This window comes from Oxyura jamaicensis, chromosome 4 (assembly GCF_011077185.1).
Source record: "Oxyura jamaicensis isolate SHBP4307 breed ruddy duck chromosome 4, BPBGC_Ojam_1.0, whole genome shotgun sequence".
Classification (NCBI taxonomy): domain Eukaryota; kingdom Metazoa; phylum Chordata; class Aves; order Anseriformes; family Anatidae; genus Oxyura; species Oxyura jamaicensis.
Window position 1 is genome coordinate 587,457 of NC_048896.1, and position 19,402 is coordinate 606,858.

Consider the following 19,402-nt stretch of genomic DNA (forward strand, 5'->3'; position numbering starts at 1 on the left):
AAATTGTGAATTTAATTGAACTGGTCTTTCCATTTCAGGAAGCAACCTTTTCCTTAATTTAAAACTTTGTTAATCCAAAAAAAAATATATCGACAGCTGTGTAAACTGGATTCTCACTTATACTGAAGCTCCTTTGAACAGCTCACTCCCAATTTAAGATGATTTTTCACAGGCAGAATTAGGCAAAGGGACATTTTTTCTTTATAAAAATATAGCCCCAGCATTTTTCTTCACTGCATAGGTGTTGCATCGTTGTCACCAGTAAAAATCATTATTATAGTTTGTCTCTGTTCCAAAACGTGTAGCTTTACCAAAACCCGACACAACATCTATATCCAAAATCTGAGGCTTTCTGCTCAAAATCTAGAAGCTGCGATCTAGGTCGAGCCAAACTAGTCTTGTGTTCCTACAAGCAGGCTTATTTTACTGCCTGAAATCTCCTGGACCTGCCTTTCTTCCTTTCGACCTCAAAAATAGACAGAATTTTAGCAAACCGTTATTTACAACCACCACCAGGTGGCTCATCTTTGAGTTCATTTGATGTAAGAGTAAGAAAGAAAATCCCCTGAAAAACGGGGCTGGTGGAGCTGCCCTACGACTAAAAGGCCTCCGACAGCAGAGCTTGGGGGAGTCACAGCAGGGCTTGGGTTGGGAGCGACCTTCAAGGTCATCCAGTTCCACCCCCCTGCCATGGGCACGGCTTACGCCATGGGATCAGGAACATGTGAGAGCCCCTGGCAGCATCATTCATGGCACGGAGAGCTGGGGAGTGCCTGGCTGGATAAGCCAGCTTTTTGGGTTAAATGCTTCCACAGCTGCTGGGGTGTGCAGTACCGTGCAGAGCTGCTAGGCTGCTCTAATGTAATCTTGAAGAACGTGCTGCTGAGCAGGCTGTGGTTTATTGCTCAGCAAAGAGCACTGATTCCAGTTGTATTTCTTCCCCAAGAGGGCTCTTACAGCTCCAGGTACTGACAAGTATTTAGAGCCAGCAGAGCAGGAACCTGCCTGCTCTTACAGCAGCGGGCAATAAATCGGATCGAACGATGGCAGCACAGCTCCTGGCAGGAGGGGCAGGTGTGGACGTGCAGCACTCTCATTCCCTCCTGCTAACAGGCACTAAAAGCAAATGCCAACATCTGGTGGGGTGGCTTTTCGCTGCTCCTTCCCCGCACCCTCACAGGCGGTTGCAGCGGCACAGCTGGATTTCGGAGCAGAGAAATCCCCCCTGAAGTCAGAGGGGATGTACATCAGTGCAGCCTTCCTCTGTGGGGCACACTGACAAGACGAATGCTAGGACTGATAGCCCCCCCTCCTTTGTTTTTTTTTTTTTTTTCCTTAAGCTTTTCGGGTCACTTTGACCTGTTCTGCCTGGTCTGTTTTACATTTGTTTTGAATGTCGGTTTAAAGGCAATTGTTAAAAACATGCATGCTATGAGTTTGTCCACAGTTATTTCTCCCACAGGAGAAAGCCACAGCATTTGAAAACACTTCCAAGCTCCAAACAGTTGGTTTTAACCGCCTGTTAATTACCAGTCACTCGCAGGGTATAATGGAGCTGACCGTTACCAGCATCCCTGCGGCTCTGCCTATTTTAATGGTAGGAGGAGGTTACACTCAATGCCTTATTTAGGACTGTCTGCTTAGGCACAGAATGGCAATATTTTGAAGCACTTCATTATTGATTGAGATCACTGTGACCTGAAAACTGAAATCCATTAAACAGAATCTTCTCTCCCGATCAACTCTGTAAAGCCAAAGGGAGGGAAAAAGTTAAAAATATAAAAAGAAAAAAGTGATAATGCCAGTTTCATTTGCTCATTTAGACTGGTGCACTGCTCTGTCTCCCCCATTACCACTCCATGCTGCAGTCCCAGACACCTGCGTGGTTTCACGGCTTTGTTCCAGCCCAGACACCCAGTGACCGTGCTGCTGCACACTCCGGCACCTGCACACCTCTATCCTGTTCTACCCGTGCTCACCCGGCCAGGACCACGTGCACAGAGCTGCTGATCTCTGGTTTTAAGGCACCTCCTGTTCGTTTGCTGCCAGTGCATTTCAGCCTTGGCGTGCAAGGTCCCGTGGGCTGTTTCTGTTCTGAGAAGGGAGCGCGTCTGCCCTCGGCCGAGCTCACGACAAGGCTCAGCAAGGCTGTTGGGCAGCTCAGCCAACACCTCTGCCTTCAGCCTCAGGACTGCACTCTGCGTTGTTCCTGTCTTGGGCAAAAACTCCCACACACATAACATTCAGTTCACTGATTGCAGGGCTAGAAGACTGTTGTAATTAATACCTCTCGATATCCTGTAAAACACGAGTCATGCCTGTATTTAGTTCTAATTCAGGTCGAGTTACTGCACTTAAAGTGGAGTTCATATCTTTTAAAAACAGTAGATACAGATGTAACAATTTCCTGCAATGGAGATGCTGACACATTTTTTGCCAAGCTGTCGCAGTGGTTAATTACGTTTGCTGCTGTGATAGATGTTCCTTATTTTTCATCTTGCCTGTCTTTGATTTCCAGGAGCTGTTATTGAAAGTTTGCTTGCATGAAAAAAGAAACTACTTTTATTGAATTTCTGCTCCCTGCATTGGGTATTTGTTGGCTGTGATTTAATAACCCTTTAGTCTTCTTCATTGCCACCTAGATAATTTTTTTTTTTACTTCCTCACTGCAGAGGATCCCATTATTCCTGTAGCCACTGAACCATACAGCCAACTCAGATGTCTTCCCCCAAAGAAGGAAATATTGGTAGCTTGACAGGATCTGTTTTTGGCAAGGTATATATTGACTGATGCCATTTTGCCAAAAGCTGAAATCAGGCTGAAACGCACAGTCCCAAATTGATAAGATTTCTTTGTCATGACTTATGAAAAAGTGTTTCCTTCCAGTTCCCCAGAACTTCCCAGAGTCCCTTGTGAAGAGTGAGTACTGGTAACTCGGAGATCCTTGGCCAGTTCTTTGAAACTCCCGGATGAAAGTTGACCAAGTTATGTTGCTTAAAATGTGTTTACCTTCTATAATCACTGTATAATGGACTCCCTAGTCATTTTTGCAATTATGAATATTTTATCATGATAGAAGTACATCTAGGCTTTTTTTTTCTTTTTTCCGAATATATAAAATACATTCAAAGTGAAAAATTAAGCAGAATTTCAGATGCAATGCATGCGTGCCTTACTGCCTGAATAGCCTGCAAGATGAGGCTTCCTGAGTGTTAGATGCCCTAGTAAGAGCAAAGCAGGTAAACTTTGTGCTTTCAGTCCTGTGAAAGCTTAGCATCGAGACTTCTGCCTAGCTTGTTTCATCCTAGAATAAAAGTGTAACAGATGTCTTTAATGAGGAAATTAATTCTAAGTATCTGTTTCTGCCCAGTGTTGTCCAGGGAGTCTAGCTAATGAGCACCGTAGATATCTAAAATTAAGAGAGGTGAATCCCATATTAAATGTTTGTAATGCTTCCAGAATATTTCAGAAATATATTGAAAGAGACAGCTTTTCCCTCTATTCCTGTATTTCCCATATTTTCCATTTTTATTTCTAGTAGCTACTGTGTAGTAGCTACCATCAAAACAGGCTGTTGAACAGGTGAAGCAAAATTAAGACAAAAGTGTGTATATATATATATATATATAAGCTGCATGTCAGCGTGTGTTAGGAGGTTCAGATACCTGCCTGGATCCCAAGATTTTTAGATTAAAAGTAAGTGAGGATTCCAGTAAGGCCATTTCAGGAGATGAATTTCAGGGTACAATGAGTACAGCAGTTAAACAACCTAGAGAAATCCTACCATAAGCCATAGATTTTTGACTCTATATAAAGTTACTCTTTACCCCTGAAGCTTCTCCCCGTGTAGCACTCTATCTAGAAGTGTTTCAGTGATATGTGGAAAAATTGCTCCTGAAATACACAAACATAAGTTTCCTCTGATAAGAATAGTTATTATCCAACTTCAGTGCTATCTGATGGAAAGTGTTTTTGTTTATGACTGCAGTCTCAGAGCCAGCATGGTTATTTGTTTCTTCTTTTCTTACTTCACTCATTATCTTTTGGTTTTAGAGAATTCAGTTCAATTCAACTCAAAAAAAAAAAAAAAAGATGGTAACATTTAAACCAGGATATACGTGTTTTCTACAGTACAGGTTCTCAGGTCTAGCTTTATTTATGTTCAGGTCCTCATTGGCACAATTATTCATCTTTGGAAGATACGGTTAGGTTGTTTATTTTATTTTATTTATTTATTTATTTATTTATTTATTTCTGTTTCCAAGCCAGGCAGCTTGTATTTCCCACCAGCACTCCTATCATTAAAAGTCCAGTGCCAAGTATATCTATAAGGTGTGGTTTTGCCTCACATGGAGTTTGTCCCGATGCCTCTATCCTGTGCTAACAGTAGGTGGATTAGGAACAGGGGGCTGACGTATTGTGCTGGTGCATTTCCATGTTGCTTGTCCAAAACAAAGCCAAACGCAGCCCCCAGGACAGCTGTGCCATACCTTTCCCAGGCGATCTGCTGTGGAAGCAGAGTCTCGGGGTTCGAAAGGAGAACATCGGGAGTTTGCCAAATCGTGGTGATTCTTTGCACTGTCAGAGATGTTCAGAGAAGTGAGAGAGGAGAGGCTCTTACTTTCTGTCTGGCCTGTGGTCCATGCAAGTAAATGCTGAACTACATCACACTGCATTGTAGCCTTGTTTTCCTGTTGCTCTCTTTTATTTTTATTACTGCTTTCTTCTCCTTTTTTTTTTTTTTTTTTTCAGAGCAGCCTGTCTTAATTACAGTAGATCATCCAAAGTGCATTACCTAAAGATCAGGATTTTGAATTGATTTACAAAGCTGCTCTTTAGCTTGACATTTTTATGTTTCACTGCTTATTTTTCTAATTACAGCTGAAAGGAAATCTGAGATAAGTATCATGTAATGTAGGAGCCAAAACCCCAAGGACAATTGGTTTGATGTTATATTCTCTGCTTGAATTAAGCGATCAGCTTTTTTTGCTCTAATTAATGAGAGTTTTTTGTAGTCAGTGAGGTATGAAAGCAGTTCCTTTCTGTGGTAGCCTGCCAACCTGTGCTGTGCTGAACACAGTCATGTAGATACCAGAATAGATAACCACTAACTCTCCAAGAATTTTGAAGTCATGCATCTGAAGCTCCTGGTATACCTTGCAGGGAGATTGGCTTTTATAATTAAGAGTCAGCTGCACCTCAAGAGAGAGATTTTGTTGTGGTGACAAGGGCACATGTCCATGTTGGGCAGTGCCGACCCCACAGGCTCACTGTACTGAAGTTCCTTTTGAAGCTGGCCAGCGGACCAAGGCTGCCCTCACCTGAGACTTGTCCTCTGTGCTGGGCTAGCTGGGAAAACTCCAGGGAAGCGGCCGTGGAGACACGGGCTTTCTTTAGGTTGCTTTTTCCATAATGTGTTTGTGGAGTAGTAGTCCAGCTGGGAGTGCTTGGCTCAGGGCAGCAAGTGCTGCAGGAATCCCCTGCAGGGAGAAATCGCTGCCCAGAAGAGACCTTCCCACTCCTACAGTGAGTCTGTAAAAGTGGTTTTGTAGGGTGAAAACCATTGCTATGTGGAGAGTGCCCTGGCCCTTGGGGCTGGGGTGTACATGTCCCAGCTGCCTGAGCTTGTTCGTGGGGTGGAACGATCCAACTTAGAGTACTTAAGTACCTTGGCTTTTTTTCCCCAGAATGTGACCACATACTGAGTTTATTTGCTTGGTTTCCTTCCCTTTTTAATTGCATGTGAGTAGTTGTTTGAACCAATTCACCTCTTCTCTTTTCCCCAGTTCTTCCTCTCCATTTCTAACTGTGACTTAATGTGAGACCAGTGATGGTTGAGGACATAAATGATGATTGTTTTTTCCATGTAATATTAATGATCAAATGTATTTCCTTGAGCATTGTATACTTTTGTCCTTACATGATGCCTGTGATGCCAGGGCACTCGCTAGGCTGCATGCACCACATGTCACTGCTGCTGGCCATCACTCTCAATTTTATTGTAAGCCAAAAAAACTCAAGGCTTTTTTGTTTAAGTGTCATACTAAAAAGTGTCATTTCCACAGCCCGCAAGCTCAAGAAGCTGGGTAACTTGAAGACACAAGATGATGCCGAGGCAGCCAGTTCCTCCAGCCCCACGGAGGAGCAAGCTCCCAAGATGGTGATGACGCACATTGATGGGTTTGAATGCCAGCCCATCTTCCTCAACGTCCTGGAAGCCATCGAGCCAGCTGTGGTGTGTGCTGGCCATGACAACAGCCAGCCTGACTCCTTCTCCAACCTGCTGACCAGCCTGAATGAGCTCGGGGAGAGGCAGCTGGTCTACGTTGTAAAGTGGGCAAAGGCCTTGCCAGGTGAGGATGAAAATGAACAAACCCCAGTCCTGTGCTGTCACATTCCCCAAAGCCCCCCCATTTGCATTGCCTGAAGGTGGGTTTCAGGCAGGTGATCTGCAACCTGTATCTCACAATCACAAAGTTTCCTGGGGGAGCACTTTCACAAGGTGTTTGTCTGTAACTTCTCTGGAAATTGGACTGGAGCAATACGAGGTTTGTCTCCTTTTGCTGGCTGGTTTCTTCCTACTGCGCGTTAGGGATCCTGGTAGAGATTCAAGGTTTTTTTCTTTCCGTTCTCCTGCAGCGGTTTTATTCCACTTCCAGAGCTGTTACAGCCAAGCCTGGAGAACTCTTCTCTAAACAAGAGATTAGCACTATCCCGTAACTTGCATGAGCTAGAGGAAAGCATATCTTCTCCAGGTGATCCAGAAGTGCACTGCTTCATGAAGTGGTAGTGGAATTGGGGAAGCTGCTGAAAGTAGCGGAGGATTGGGTCTGAGTTCTTGCAGAGCTTGGTCTAAGAATGCAGGCAACTCAGCAAAAGTTTACATTTAATTGGATATCTCTGAGGAAACTGTCTGGTTCTTCTTGGTACCTTGGAGGTCAGGACCTCACTTGGGCCCCTGTGGAGACCACTGGGGAATCTAGGATCAGATTTATTCCAAAAGAAAATTCCCATTTTAGAGCTCCTGATACAAACTGGTCTTATCAGCCCGATCAATCTCTTTTAAGACATGGAAACCCAAAGGGAATCTCCCTTGGTTTGAGAAGCCTTTAGCACAATTCTCAGAGTCTTCTGAGAGCAAAGCCAACACAAGTGGGGCAATAAAACACAACATGGATCAGCCATCCTTCACATGCTGGTGGGTTTACAGCCCATCTCTTGGTTCCTGGGCAACATTTTTGGCCTTTAATCCTGGTTATTTCAGTGCAGGTGTAGCCACAGCCTGAGGTACCATTTTTGTCTTCACAGTCTCACTAGACTGGCTTATTCCCTCAGAAACCACACTTTCCAAGGTCTCTTGCCTCTGGAACATAGCAACCCTACATGATCTCTAGCAGCTCATCTTCCCTCCTCACCGAGAGCTCCTTGCTGAGACAGGGTCACCTGCCGTGTCCTCTGAGAACAGCCCCGGTTCCTTTATTCTGATGTTCCTCACCAGAATCGGGGTCTTCAGCACTGGCGGCTCCCCGCTCGCCAGCCTGTCCTCTCAAGACCTCTTGGCAGGCCCAAGTGACTTGAAGGCCTCTGAATTTTGTGGAAGGAAAGAAAAAGCCTACAGAGGGCCTCAGCAGCTGTCTGCAGACACACAAACTGCCCGGCTGAAGTACCTGGAAAAGTTCATTCTGCTCATCTCATGTGAGTGCTCACCTGCTCTCTGGAAAGCCAAAGGGTGGCCCCATCCACCTCCGCAGGCACGAGCATTGCTTACGGAGCCCAGGCTTCCTTGGCTGGTCTGCCAGAGCTCGAAACGGGAGTGCTGTGGTATTTGGGATGCTCTCTTGTCCACCGCACCCACCAGCTGTGTCTGCCATCCATAAGAGCTGTTGACAAGTGTGAAGAGATGCCTCCTGCATGCCGGCGTGGATGGAGCCTGCGGAGCTTGCTGCTGGTGGGAACACGGCGTCACCATCAGCTGCACTCTGCCTGGAGCAAGAGGCAACGCCGGTTTGTTTTCCCCAGCTTTCTCCCTGTAGTTGTGTGACATATGCCAACATGGAGTTCAACAGTAACAACGACAAATTTACCACTGAGTCATTCTCTTGATATTTTCTAGGGAAGGAGTAAACAACTGCAGCATTGTTGCTGTTCTGTGCTTCGGGCTGTGGTTACGCAGCCCCTTTGCTCAAGCTGTGACCGAGCTGTTGCTGCGGCGAGGTTGCACACCCGCTGCTGGTGGCTGCACGCCCACTGCTGGTGGCTGCACGCCCACAGCTGGTGGTTGCACACCCGCTGCTGGCGGCGCTGCCTTCTGCCACGTGCTGGTGCTCGGGGCAGCCGGCAGCCGAGGGGCCGCCCCGCCACCTTTCAGACCTGCAGTGTCCTGCTGGATAGCCACGGGCAGTTTTCTGGCTAGAATCGCTTTAAGTTGCACTTTGACTAACAGTGCAGAAGTGTTTCCAGCTCTTGGGGCTGCCGGTCGGCCAGGCAGCTGGACACAGAGCAGATCAAGGGGACAGCGAAGTGCTGAAAACAATGCAGGGGGAGAAGTAATGGAAACAGAGCCCAAGCAATTTAACATGGTGGGGTGTTGCAGTGTTTACCAAAACAAAAAGACGTGCACTTGGCCTGCTGGGAGGCTTCTAATGAGTGTGGTTGGCAGAGAGGTGCCACGGGTGGCCACTGGAGCCGCACTGCCCAGCGCGGCTGGTGCAGCAGGAGCAGAGCCCACGGCCGAGGGCAGCGGCCGCTCCTCCCGCAGGCAGCCCTGGTGCCCCGAGGGCACTCCTGGCTCTGCCTCTGTGCCTGCGGGCAGCCCTGGGCACACGGCATCTGCAACAGCACGGCCCTAACTAAGGCTGAGCAGCTCTGCTTGCCAGGTGAGGGACTTATCCCTGTAAAGGTACAGAGGCTTTACTTTACAGTGACTGCTGCTGGTGGGAGAAATGAGAATTTGCACATGTTAACAGAGGCAGCGTCAGCCTGATACTGCAGTCAACGGGTTGATACTGGTTAGGAGATGTGTATTAACCTCGCATCTTCCACTGAACCTCACCTGTATACCGAGAGTGATTAATATGCAGCAAGGTATTCCTGCACTTACTTCAGCAGTTTTAATAATATCCTTGAGTGTCAGCGACAAGACTGCATTGAGCAGGAGCATTTCTGAATCATGCTTGCAATGTCAGTAGCTGTATCAGCCTCTGCCTGGTGGAGAAAATTTAATGCATGGCCCTTTGGACACTATGTAATTGAATGTCTGCAGCAGAACAAGGTAGACGCAGACTGTGCTTTCCCTGGAAAGGAAAGATTAAATAACCAGAGCTTGCCAAGAAAGCTATTGAAATACAGAATTCAAAAGTCTGATTAAATTCGTAAAATCTGTATTTTCTCTTTTCCTTATATATATAAAAATTAAGTCAAGATGTTATGGTTAATTTAGATCAGCACTCAAACACATTAGTTTAAAAATCATTTGAACTGTCAGAAAATGAAAAATCTTCAGTTCATTCCTGAAGCTGCTAGGAAATCAGTGTATAAAAAATAATTGGTCTGCAAAGTGTATGGGGAACGTCTGCTTCACAGCAGACCAGCAAAAGGGCAAGCTGCTACTCTGCTGCAAATGAGACAGATGAATACACTTCATGGCTCTAACCTCGATGCGCATGTTACCGGGTGAAATATGCCACCTGACAGGCGGTATCATTGCAGATACTCCTGTTTATTGCAACTTTTACAAATTACTGAGTAATTGCCGTTTACGTTAGGGCTTTATGGGTATTCCAGGCCAATTGCTTGCTTGCCTTTCTGTTTCAGATCTACGGCTGTATGTTATAACTCACCCTGTAATTATAAAGATGCAGTTAATTGGGTCTTCTTCCATTCTCTGGACAATAATATTTCCAGGATAATAAATAAGTATTCATTTTTATTGAAATGTTACTTTATGGTAACAAGTGAGGCGTTCAACTGCTTATCTCTTAGTGAGATATCATTATGACACAGCACTATATCAACAGAGAAGATAAAGACTATTTCTAAACTTTGCTGGTTTAAGATTATTCACAAGAAAAAGGTTATGCTTTCACCTCACTCAAGACATCAGTAAATTTAATTTTATTTTTGCTATGAGTGCTCTCCACAGAAGTTACCATCAGTTGGGTGTCCTTGACTATGGCAGTATTAGAGACTTAGCAATAAATTATGGCAGTAGATTTGTATTTATTTTCTTTTACAGTGATTTTGACCATACATCATTTAAGATGCCTGAAAACAGTAGGCTTCCAAGAAGTGATCAGTATCTGGCTTCTGAAAACAAGTTTTATTTCAAGGTGTTCCAGACTGGAAACTGAAAGTGGCGATTCCTTTCAGAAAAGTCAACCGCACGGCTTGTACAACCTGTTTTCTTGTACATGCAGAAGCAAATTTTAAGTCCTATAACAACAAAACTCTTGTGTTCAAATACCTTTCTTTAGACACTGATAGAGCTTGTGCAAATATATTTTTTTAGTGATCATTATAATTACAAGGTAGTGAATAAGTGCACCAAAATCCTTCCCATGGCAAAAAGAGTAGATGCAACAAATATTTCAACAAATATGTTGAAAAGCTGATACTTGGTGTTTAGGAGAAACCCAAGCTGAGTCTATAAATAAGAACTGGAACCTGCAGAGCCTTTTTTGATCATTGGTTTGCACCTGTACGACTTGCTAAATGCACACCGAGCTTACAACATCGCGAGTGGGGTAAGCTGAGTGATGAGTTCTGCCGTGGATATTGGTGTTGCAACTGCTTCGTCCTGCTGATGCTGCACGCAGCAGAAGTGGGGGTCCCGTGGGCTCTGGCCCCTGAAGCGTCACAGAGCCCGGCTCCTGCGAGTCCCTAGTGATGGCCATGGGCTGCCCTGCTCCCAGCAGATGGCTCATGGAGCAGGGAGCTCGGGAATGTTCGGCGAAAGGCAGCCCCCGTCTCACAGGAGGCGTGTTGCCATGGTCCCGCCTGTTCAAAAGGACCAAGAGCATGAGCTGCCTGTCACAGTGAGCCCGCATCGGCCGGAGGAGCTCAGTGTGTGCTCCTCATGTTCACCACGCTGCATCGGAAACACCGGCCAGCAAAGCTCCTTCCTTTGTCTATTAGTTCTTCTGAGAGAAGATATGCTTTTCCTTCAAAGAGCAAATTAAGAAGGGAGAAAAAAAAAAAAAAAAAAAAAAAGTACTGATTTTGGAAGAAGCTGAGTGTATAGCAGACCAACGAGATATTTACTCTCATCACTGGAGTGATAGTGCAGCAGTGTTCCCTGCACCATCACACTTCTTACTCACCGCAGAGTTACAGCTCTGGGGACCGGCAGGATGGCTCCTTTCCAAGTAACTCAAGTTTTCCAGTCTTCTCAGAAAGTCTAGGCAAGAAAAAATAACAGAAGCAAGTATGGAGTAGGAGAAAAATGAAGAAAACAGTTGTTTTCTTACATTTAGTAGGCAATGAATTCATCTCTGAACAGATTTACTAGATAAGTAAGAAGTTGTTTTGTTATTTTTTGGTTGTTGGGTTGTTGTTTGTTTGTTTTTAATAGCATGCAATACCATAACTAAAGATGGAATTCCAACCAGGACATGTCCTAGAGATGACTATGACTAATTCTGTGAAGTCTTTGAGTTGTCCACGTGCCTCATCTGTGCTTGTTCTGCAAACAGGCTCCGCTCTGGCTGCCTGAAATCTATCATTGTTGGTAGGCAGCTAAGAGCCCTCAGAATGGAAATCACCTGCTCAGGGTCAGTAGGACACTCCTTGCCCACAAGCTGGTAGCTTTTCATGGTGACATGAAAGCTGAAGGGAAAATGTACAAACCTAAAGCAATTTCCGTCAGCAATGAAACACGACTTGTGCTCATTTGCAGTTGACAGCTTCCCAAGCAAGAGACAGATGCTTGCCTCAGTGGATTGTAATTATACACTGTGGGTTATAATTACACACTGACGGTGTTAGAATTGTTTTAATATTTGATTGGAATAACATGCGATTTTCTCAAAACGAGAAAATGTTGATTTCCTTGAGTGCCAGAATTTCACCCAAAGGAAGTAATTGGTTAATGAAGGCTTGTTTCTGCCTTGTTTCTGCCTCTGTGCCTGGAGACTTTGGTACGGTTAGCTGTATTGCTGCCTGGCGCTCCAGCTCCTGATCAGCCGATCTATTTCGGGTAGCAGAACAAAGCAAATTGCCGTCGGGTGTTTGTTTCATTTACATTTGATGTTCTGTCTCACATGAAAATTGCTAATGGTTTTGAGCAGGAACTTTGGGATTTCCACTGTGGCTGCAGAGTGTGTGGCACAATGAGATACCAGTTGGTTCTGGATTTCTAATTAACACCTATTAGAAATGAACGTGATTGCAGTGCTAACCTGTTTCTGTTAGGGGGGGAAGTGCTTAGGGCCCTTATTTGAACATAGGTGCTGTTTCACTTTAGGAATCTCACTTAATCTCACCCTCTGGTGTTGTCTTTGTCTAGCCTATTGGAGAAGGAGATTTGCTTGTCTCACTGGGATTTACAAAGTCTTCAAATGCAATTTCTGAAGTTCTTTGAGACTTTTGGGGGAAAGATGTCATTTATCACAACTTGTCATGGGCTTCCTTTAAAATGCTTTTCTGTTTGTGTTTTTCACATGGTCTTTATCTCCTCGTTGTGTTTGGGGGATCCCATTTCTCCCCTTTCAGGTGCAGCTTTGTGGTTTGGATGTTCCTGATTTCCCACCAGGGTGTGGGTGCCTTGATGCACCTCCCTTGTATCACCCTGCTTCATTTGTGTCCTGGGACGAGCTGAGATCAGCCTGGAGACCACTGTGTCGTTACACTGTCACTGCGGGAGAGTTGGAGTCTGCATGAAAACAATCCTGGTAACTGCTGGAACACAAAATTAATTTGTAACATCCCTCTGTCTTTTTTTTTTTTTTTTTTTTAATAGGATTTCGTAATCTGCATGTGGATGACCAGATGTCAATAATCCAGTATTCTTGGATGGGTCTTATGGTTTTTGCTATGGGCTGGAGATCTTTCACTAATGTCAACTCCAGGATGCTTTATTTTGCTCCAGATTTGGTCTTCAATGAGTAAGTGCAAAATACCAACAGTCTAAAGTTCTGCTTTGTCTGAGTCAGACTAGGTGAGAAACAAGAACAAGGCAAAGAAGTTGCTTTACTGTCTGCTTATGAAATGTACAGCTGAGTAATCAGGCTTTGAGAGCTGACCAAAAAAGCATAGGAGGGGCCTGATTTTTTTCCTGTAATTGCTCTGCAGTAATCTGCAGGAATAATGAGTGTTGCAGAGTCTCTCCTATTCCTGCTTCCCTTTCCCTCAAGTTTGCCCTCAGGTGGACTTCCACCAGGGCAGCCGCAGGTGCTGGTACGGGGTGTGAAGAGCTGGGCCACACAGGCTGCCTTTCACTGAGGGATCTGAGTTCCTGTTTGCAGTTTACTTGGTCAGTTAGAGCAGAAACAGAGATAAATGTATATGGTGAGCTCCTGATGATGTCTCTCTGATGCACCATCAGCGTGGAGATGGGGAGGTTTTATTGACACTAAGGCAGAAAAGCTTTAAAATAATAACTAAGCACAGCAGTAAGCAAAACCACGCCTCCGGTCTGAGAGCTCAGAGCTCGGCTTCGTGTCCCTTTTGGATAGCCGAATATGGTGAATCGATGCAGTCATTTTTCAAGAAGGCAGAGGGTCAAATGAACCTTGCATATCCAAGATAGTCATCCATTTCCAGGCACAGAAGGTCACATGGAGGTATTTTGAAAAACTTTCCTCTCACGTATTCAACATTCATTCATTGCTGTCAACATTCCCCCTCTGCAGTGGGGATGTTCCAGGCGAGGCTGGGTTTCTGGGCCAGGCAGCGTTTGTCAACACCCACACATCACACAAGCAATTCTTTAATCTTCCTGCCAATGCATTGTGCATCTTGTTGTGCCAGATACCGGATGCACAAATCCAGAATGTACAGCCAATGTGTCAGGATGCGGCACCTCTCTCAGGAGTTTGGCTGGCTTCAGATCACACCCCAGGAGTTTCTCTGTATGAAGGCTCTACTCTTCTTCAGTATTAGTAAGTACTCACATCCTTCCTGCAACAGATCACCAGCTGCTATACGCAGTATTGCCCTGAAAGTGTCTGGTGCTTTGCCATGTACATACGCATGTACTTGTGCTCCCCAAGGGATGACATTGGATCTTTCCTCAGCTTCAAGCTGCGCAGAGGCAGCGAGCTGCCAAGCGTAAGGATAAGGACGCCGTGCCCGAACCCGCTGCAGCGGGCCCATCCTGCCCCTGCACATTGCAGCATTTCTCCCGTGCAGCTCCTGCACGAGGTGGCTCCTCAGCCCATCTGCTGCCCTTCTGGGCACCGCTCGCATCGGCTGCTGAGCAGGAAAACGGTGCTGCATCTTGGTCCTGTGCCTCCCTTCCGTAACAAGTGCTGAGCAAGGGTCCTTGGTTAGCAGTGGTCTGATGGGCTGATCAGAGCGAGGGCCGACCTTTCCCAGTAGGCCTGTGTTAACCATTTCCTCAGCTTTCCTGTTGCTTATCTTTTTCTCTGCGCTTTCTGGGCAACTCTTACTGTTTCCTCTCCTTGTTCCATCCAGTTCCAGTGGATGGCCTGAAGAACCAGAAGCTCTTTGATGAACTTCGAATGAATTACATTAAGGAACTTGACCGCATCATCGCTTGCAAGAGGAAGAACCCTACCTCCTGCTCTCGGCGATTTTACCAGCTCACCAAGGTCCTGGACTCCGTGCATCCTGTAAGAGAACAGTGAGATGTCTGTACACAGTCCAGAGTTACTAGATTTATTTGGGACGTAGGAATTTGGGAGTATAGCAGAGAATCGTGCTGATGCAGGAACATCGGGAAATGGCGTTACAGCCCTCGTAGACATGAACACTGTGCTCGCGATGTCTTAACTGTAATTGTTCCTTTAGTTTCTTTTGTTGTCATTTTTGTGCTGCTCCTCTCCCCCAGTGTTTCCACACACAGCCCTGGCTGTGTCCAGGTGCTTCTGTTGTTAAAAAGAAGGAGACAAGTGGGCAGGAGGCAGTGCAGATTCTGCCCATTGTCAGGTCCCTGGAGCAGCTGAACAGGAATCAAGAGCATCAGCACCTGGGACCCAGGCGGTGTTTCGGTGAAGAAAGAGAGGAGTGAAATGGAGTAATTTATGCTAAGATAAGCTTACTTATTACAGGTGTACCTTGCAAGTTGTCAAACTAGAAGCAGACTAGGTGCACGTAGGTTGTCAAAGCACTTGTAATGTCGTTTTCTTTGTAACTGTTAACACACATTTGCAGGACAGTATTACAGAATGCTCCTAGATTAGGTGACAGAGGAAAGAGAGCACCTAACTGCTCAGGGAGTGAAAGGTGACACTTAGCTGTGCCTGCCACTCCCTGCGATAGCCACCCTTGTGCTTGGGTCCTTGAGCTTTCTTTTTTAGCAATGAAGAGCTCTTTGTAGACAAGTATTTTCCAATGATAGCCTAGCAAAACGGTTCTAAATCACAGTGCCCCTCTGTGAATCTACTCTGCTTTCAGCGTTAATAAATAAATATATAAATAAATAAATCCCTATTTGTGACTTAGAACTTAGGCCCTCCTTCCTTGCCAGGGCTCAGCCCTCTGCCCATGTAGTTAGATGTCTAATACCTGCTGCCTGGTAAGTGCCAGCAGGGCAGTGACATCCAGAGAGCAAACCAGGTCCAGCCCTGGTATGTTGTGTCTGCTGCTGTCTGCTCAGCATCTTCCCAGAGAAATCACTGAGCAGGGGCTTTTTGCTTAACGGCTATTCTTTCTTTCCTAGATTGCCAAGGATCTGCATCAGTTTACATTTGACCTTTTAATTAAGGCACATATGGTGAGCGTGGACTACCCTGAAATGATGGCCGAGATCATCTCTGTGCAGGTTCCAAAGATCCTGTCTGGAAAAGTCAAACCTATCTACTTCCACGCGGAGTGATCTTCCAGCGGGGACCTCCCACTTCTGCCACCCCCATTTCAGCCATCTCCTGCCTATTGTTTCTGCACTACTGTACTGCAGTGCCTTGGGGAATCCCCTCTAAAGACAGTGTGCCGAGAAGACAGACAGTAGCAACTACCTGCTGGGATTCCTTAGATTTCTATTTTTCCTGTGGTACCTCTGAACTGAACTACCTGCCACGGCTTCTGCCTAGGTTTGGCTGGCTTGGTCTGCTGGGACACGTGGCGTGTGGCCTGGTGTCCCTGGCACGGTGTCTGCGCTCTCTCCTTCGGCTTTTCCGCAGTGACTTCTAGTGGCCCAGGGCCACGGGAGATTGGGAGAAATGCCACCAGTAGGTTGTTTGGTTGTTTTTGTTTTCTGTATTTTTTTTTGTGTTGTTTTTCTTTTTTTCCCTCCCTGTAAAACAAAACAAGGTGAGAAGCAGGTCGAACCTCTACGTTTGGGCATGGGGTATTTTACTGGCCTCCTTTGGGACATTTTATTTGAGTTACGGTGCTGGGAAGCAGACAAGTTAAAGTGTTGCAGTAGACAAATGGAGTTAGAGGAAAGAGACAAATTTGCAAGCTGTAGAATTTACAGACCCTGCCTCTGAGTCGGAAGGTGCCCTGCCTTCACACAGGGGCTGCCGACGGTGTGCCGCCCTTTGTCGCTGCAGGGGCTGGAGGGGACGGCGACCTCTGGAAAGCCCCAGGGGCTCTGGGTGGCTACTGCTTTCCACCTGGGATGTTTTTCCTGAGGCAAACTGGATGTCCGTGTGCCCGGACGCCTGGGCGCTCAGCAGCCACCTTCCGGTGGCGGACAGCTGCTGCCCCGCAGGCACAGCCCTACCCCACCTTCACAAGTGCCTGACGCCTCTCGGACCTCAGCCTCTGCCCTCCTGCCGCCAGGCACAGCCAGTCCTGCCTGCCTCTGCCCCACACCAGCTCCGTTCACACTGGGTGTCCGAGGCCCAGGTTTTTCAGCTGCACTGCTTATTTTCCATTTGTCCAAACTCGTCTTTCTGACGCCAGCAGACCCACGTCCCAGGAGGGGAGCAGCCAGGACCGTCACTGCAGGATCTGTGACCTGTTACTAATCCTATCCCATGGGCGATGGTCGCGGCAACAGGCACGGTATTTCCGTGGCGCTTCAGGGAAGTGTAAAGAAAATGCTTAAAAGACCCTTTCTCTCCGTAGAGGTGTGCGTGGCTCCTGCTGATGTTGGTAGCTGACTGCAGGCCCCTCCTGTGGGCACCATCACGCCTCCGCGCCGTGCCTGGGCCGATGCAATGCAGGGCGCAGCACGGCCTGTGCAGGGGGTAAACACACCCTAGCGAACCTGGGCATTCAGTTCAAAACCAGACAGAATCAAAGGCTGATAGATCTGCAGTTGCCGATGGCTCCCAATGGTCAGGAATATTTGAGGAAAGGAGGCTTGGTTTCTCAGGCATAGATGTTGGCGTCACTCCATTTTATACCTCACATTCGCAAGGAAGTACAGACCCACCAGCCCACACCCAGATTTGCTTATTTGGCAGGCTCCACTTCTCACAAAGCAGTCAAACCGTCCCTCCCCTTGGTATTTTGGTTCTCCCCTTCCCCACGTTGGCGAGCCCACCGAAGCTGTGCTGCCAGCCCTGGCCAGTGAATCAGGGCAGGCTCTGGCAGGGCCGGCCTGGACTGCCTGCAGGCGGTCCTCGCACAGACACAGCTGAACAGCAAATGAGGCCTTTGCCCGTGGTTTTGCTGACAGGCAGCGATTTCGCCTGTGGGAGACATGGTGCCCCTGTGCAGTGTGCTGTTGTGGTCTCCCAGCACAAACATGCAGGAAGGGCATGTTAAATTTGGGAGTTTGGAGCGGTGAGCCTCCTCACAAACCACACTGTGTTCCCTCTGCGCAATGCCAGCTAGTCAAGCTTGTCAGACGTCTTTACAGAGAAGAGAGTTGGGTTCGGGACGGTTGATGCCCTGTACATAGTCTCCTGACTCTGCCATGCCGCAGACAGTGCTAATTCTTCTGCTTCTTGGACCTTTCACGAGCTGAGTGTAACCATCAACTCTGCCGGCAAACGCCTTTGTGGTGCATCTGGGTTCTCTGCAAACTCTCAGTAAGAATGAGCCTTTAGTTTTACTGATGTTCTTCAGTCATGCTGTACAGGGTTTTCCTTAAGGGAAGGGGTGCGGAAAAACAGAAACACTGAATGGCGGGTCTCTCTTTACAGTTATTTGTACTGAGATTTCCTCTCCTGGTATCTGTGGCTCTGGTCGAGCTGTTCCTCCTGAGATCCCTTCTGGAAGGTGGCACCAGAAGCCACAGATGACTTTCTTGAGCATCAGCCAACAGGCAGAGATCCTCAATAGCTTCTTCTATTTAGAGGGCTGTGGCTGCAAGCATCTTAAGTGTTTGTATGGTCTATTCATATTTGCAAATGAATCAATTAAATGCCCTGCTGGTGTATTCCTCCATTCTTGAACATTTTCTGGCTATTAGGAGAGGAGTATAATGAATAACTGGCTTGAAAATGCCCTGATGTCTGTCATCAACAGGAGGATGCTTATGGTCAGTCTAAATGGCTTCTCTGGAGAGCTTTATACATTGCAGGAGCTCATGCCAGTGAGGTTTTCATTAGTTAATAAGTGTGAAGGTAGCCTGCTGGTTACTTTTCTGCTGGGAGGCTGGGAAGAAATTGGATATAATAGGGATTTGCATACACTGATTTCCTGGTGGATGCACAGTGTGAATGAAAAAGAATTTAGAAGGAGGATACTGCCCGTGTATATCTGCCTTCATCTGCTAGATGCCTGCAGCCTGTGTGCATGATGCCTCTCCAGCCAAGTGTGCTTTAAGAAGGAAGCATGTGCTCACCTGCGGTCCCACCCGTCCGATGGTGTAGGTGGGCAGTTGGGTTGCCTTGTCCACAAACACCCCACAGCTCCTGTGGACTAGGGCTATGCTCTGTAGCTCTTGGTTTCAAAGTCCATTTCTGCAAATTTTTATTTTTATTTTTTTCCCAGAAGTCAGCTTTTTATGATACTCTCAGAGGAATTGCTGGAGGGTTTGGGAGCCAGGATCAGTAGCACCCAAGTGTGTATTTGCTGGGGGGAGGCTAACACTGCTTCTTTGTTTATTTCTATCAGCTGTTGCAGGAACTGGAAAAAAAGAGGCTTAAGAAATACCAAAGTCCAGATCCTGACATATATCTTTGTACTTTGTGTTTTCTTTTGCGTTTTCTTGTCTACTTTTGCTTTAATAAAGCGAAGAGAATCTCACCATCGTCACAATCCTGTCGCGGCGTCCCCGAGGTCCCCGGGCGCAGCCGGGCAGCAGACCCCCTCCAGGGCCTGCAGCCCCCGCCTGTGCACTGCAGGGCACTCCGGGGGCTTTTGTGCTGGTGTAAGCTTGGTCACT

At 46.7% G+C, this 19,402-nt stretch overlaps 1 protein-coding gene across 1 annotated transcript in view; it reads left to right on the forward strand.

Annotated features, from left to right (window-relative positions):
• Positions 1–19,275, forward strand: part of AR (androgen receptor) — a 58,775-nt gene extending 39,500 nt beyond the window's left edge. The window contains exons 5-10 of the mRNA XM_035324166.1: positions 6,066–6,353; positions 12,956–13,100; positions 13,966–14,096; positions 14,632–14,789; positions 15,839–16,648; positions 16,680–19,275. Coding sequence (XP_035180057.1) covers positions 6,066–6,353; positions 12,956–13,100; positions 13,966–14,096; positions 14,632–14,789; positions 15,839–15,994 — 878 coding nt within the window. The 3' untranslated portion in view covers positions 15,995–16,648; positions 16,680–19,275. The remainder of the gene's footprint in view (positions 1–6,065; positions 6,354–12,955; positions 13,101–13,965; positions 14,097–14,631; positions 14,790–15,838; positions 16,649–16,679) is intronic.
• Positions 19,276–19,402: the final 127 nt, after the last annotated feature.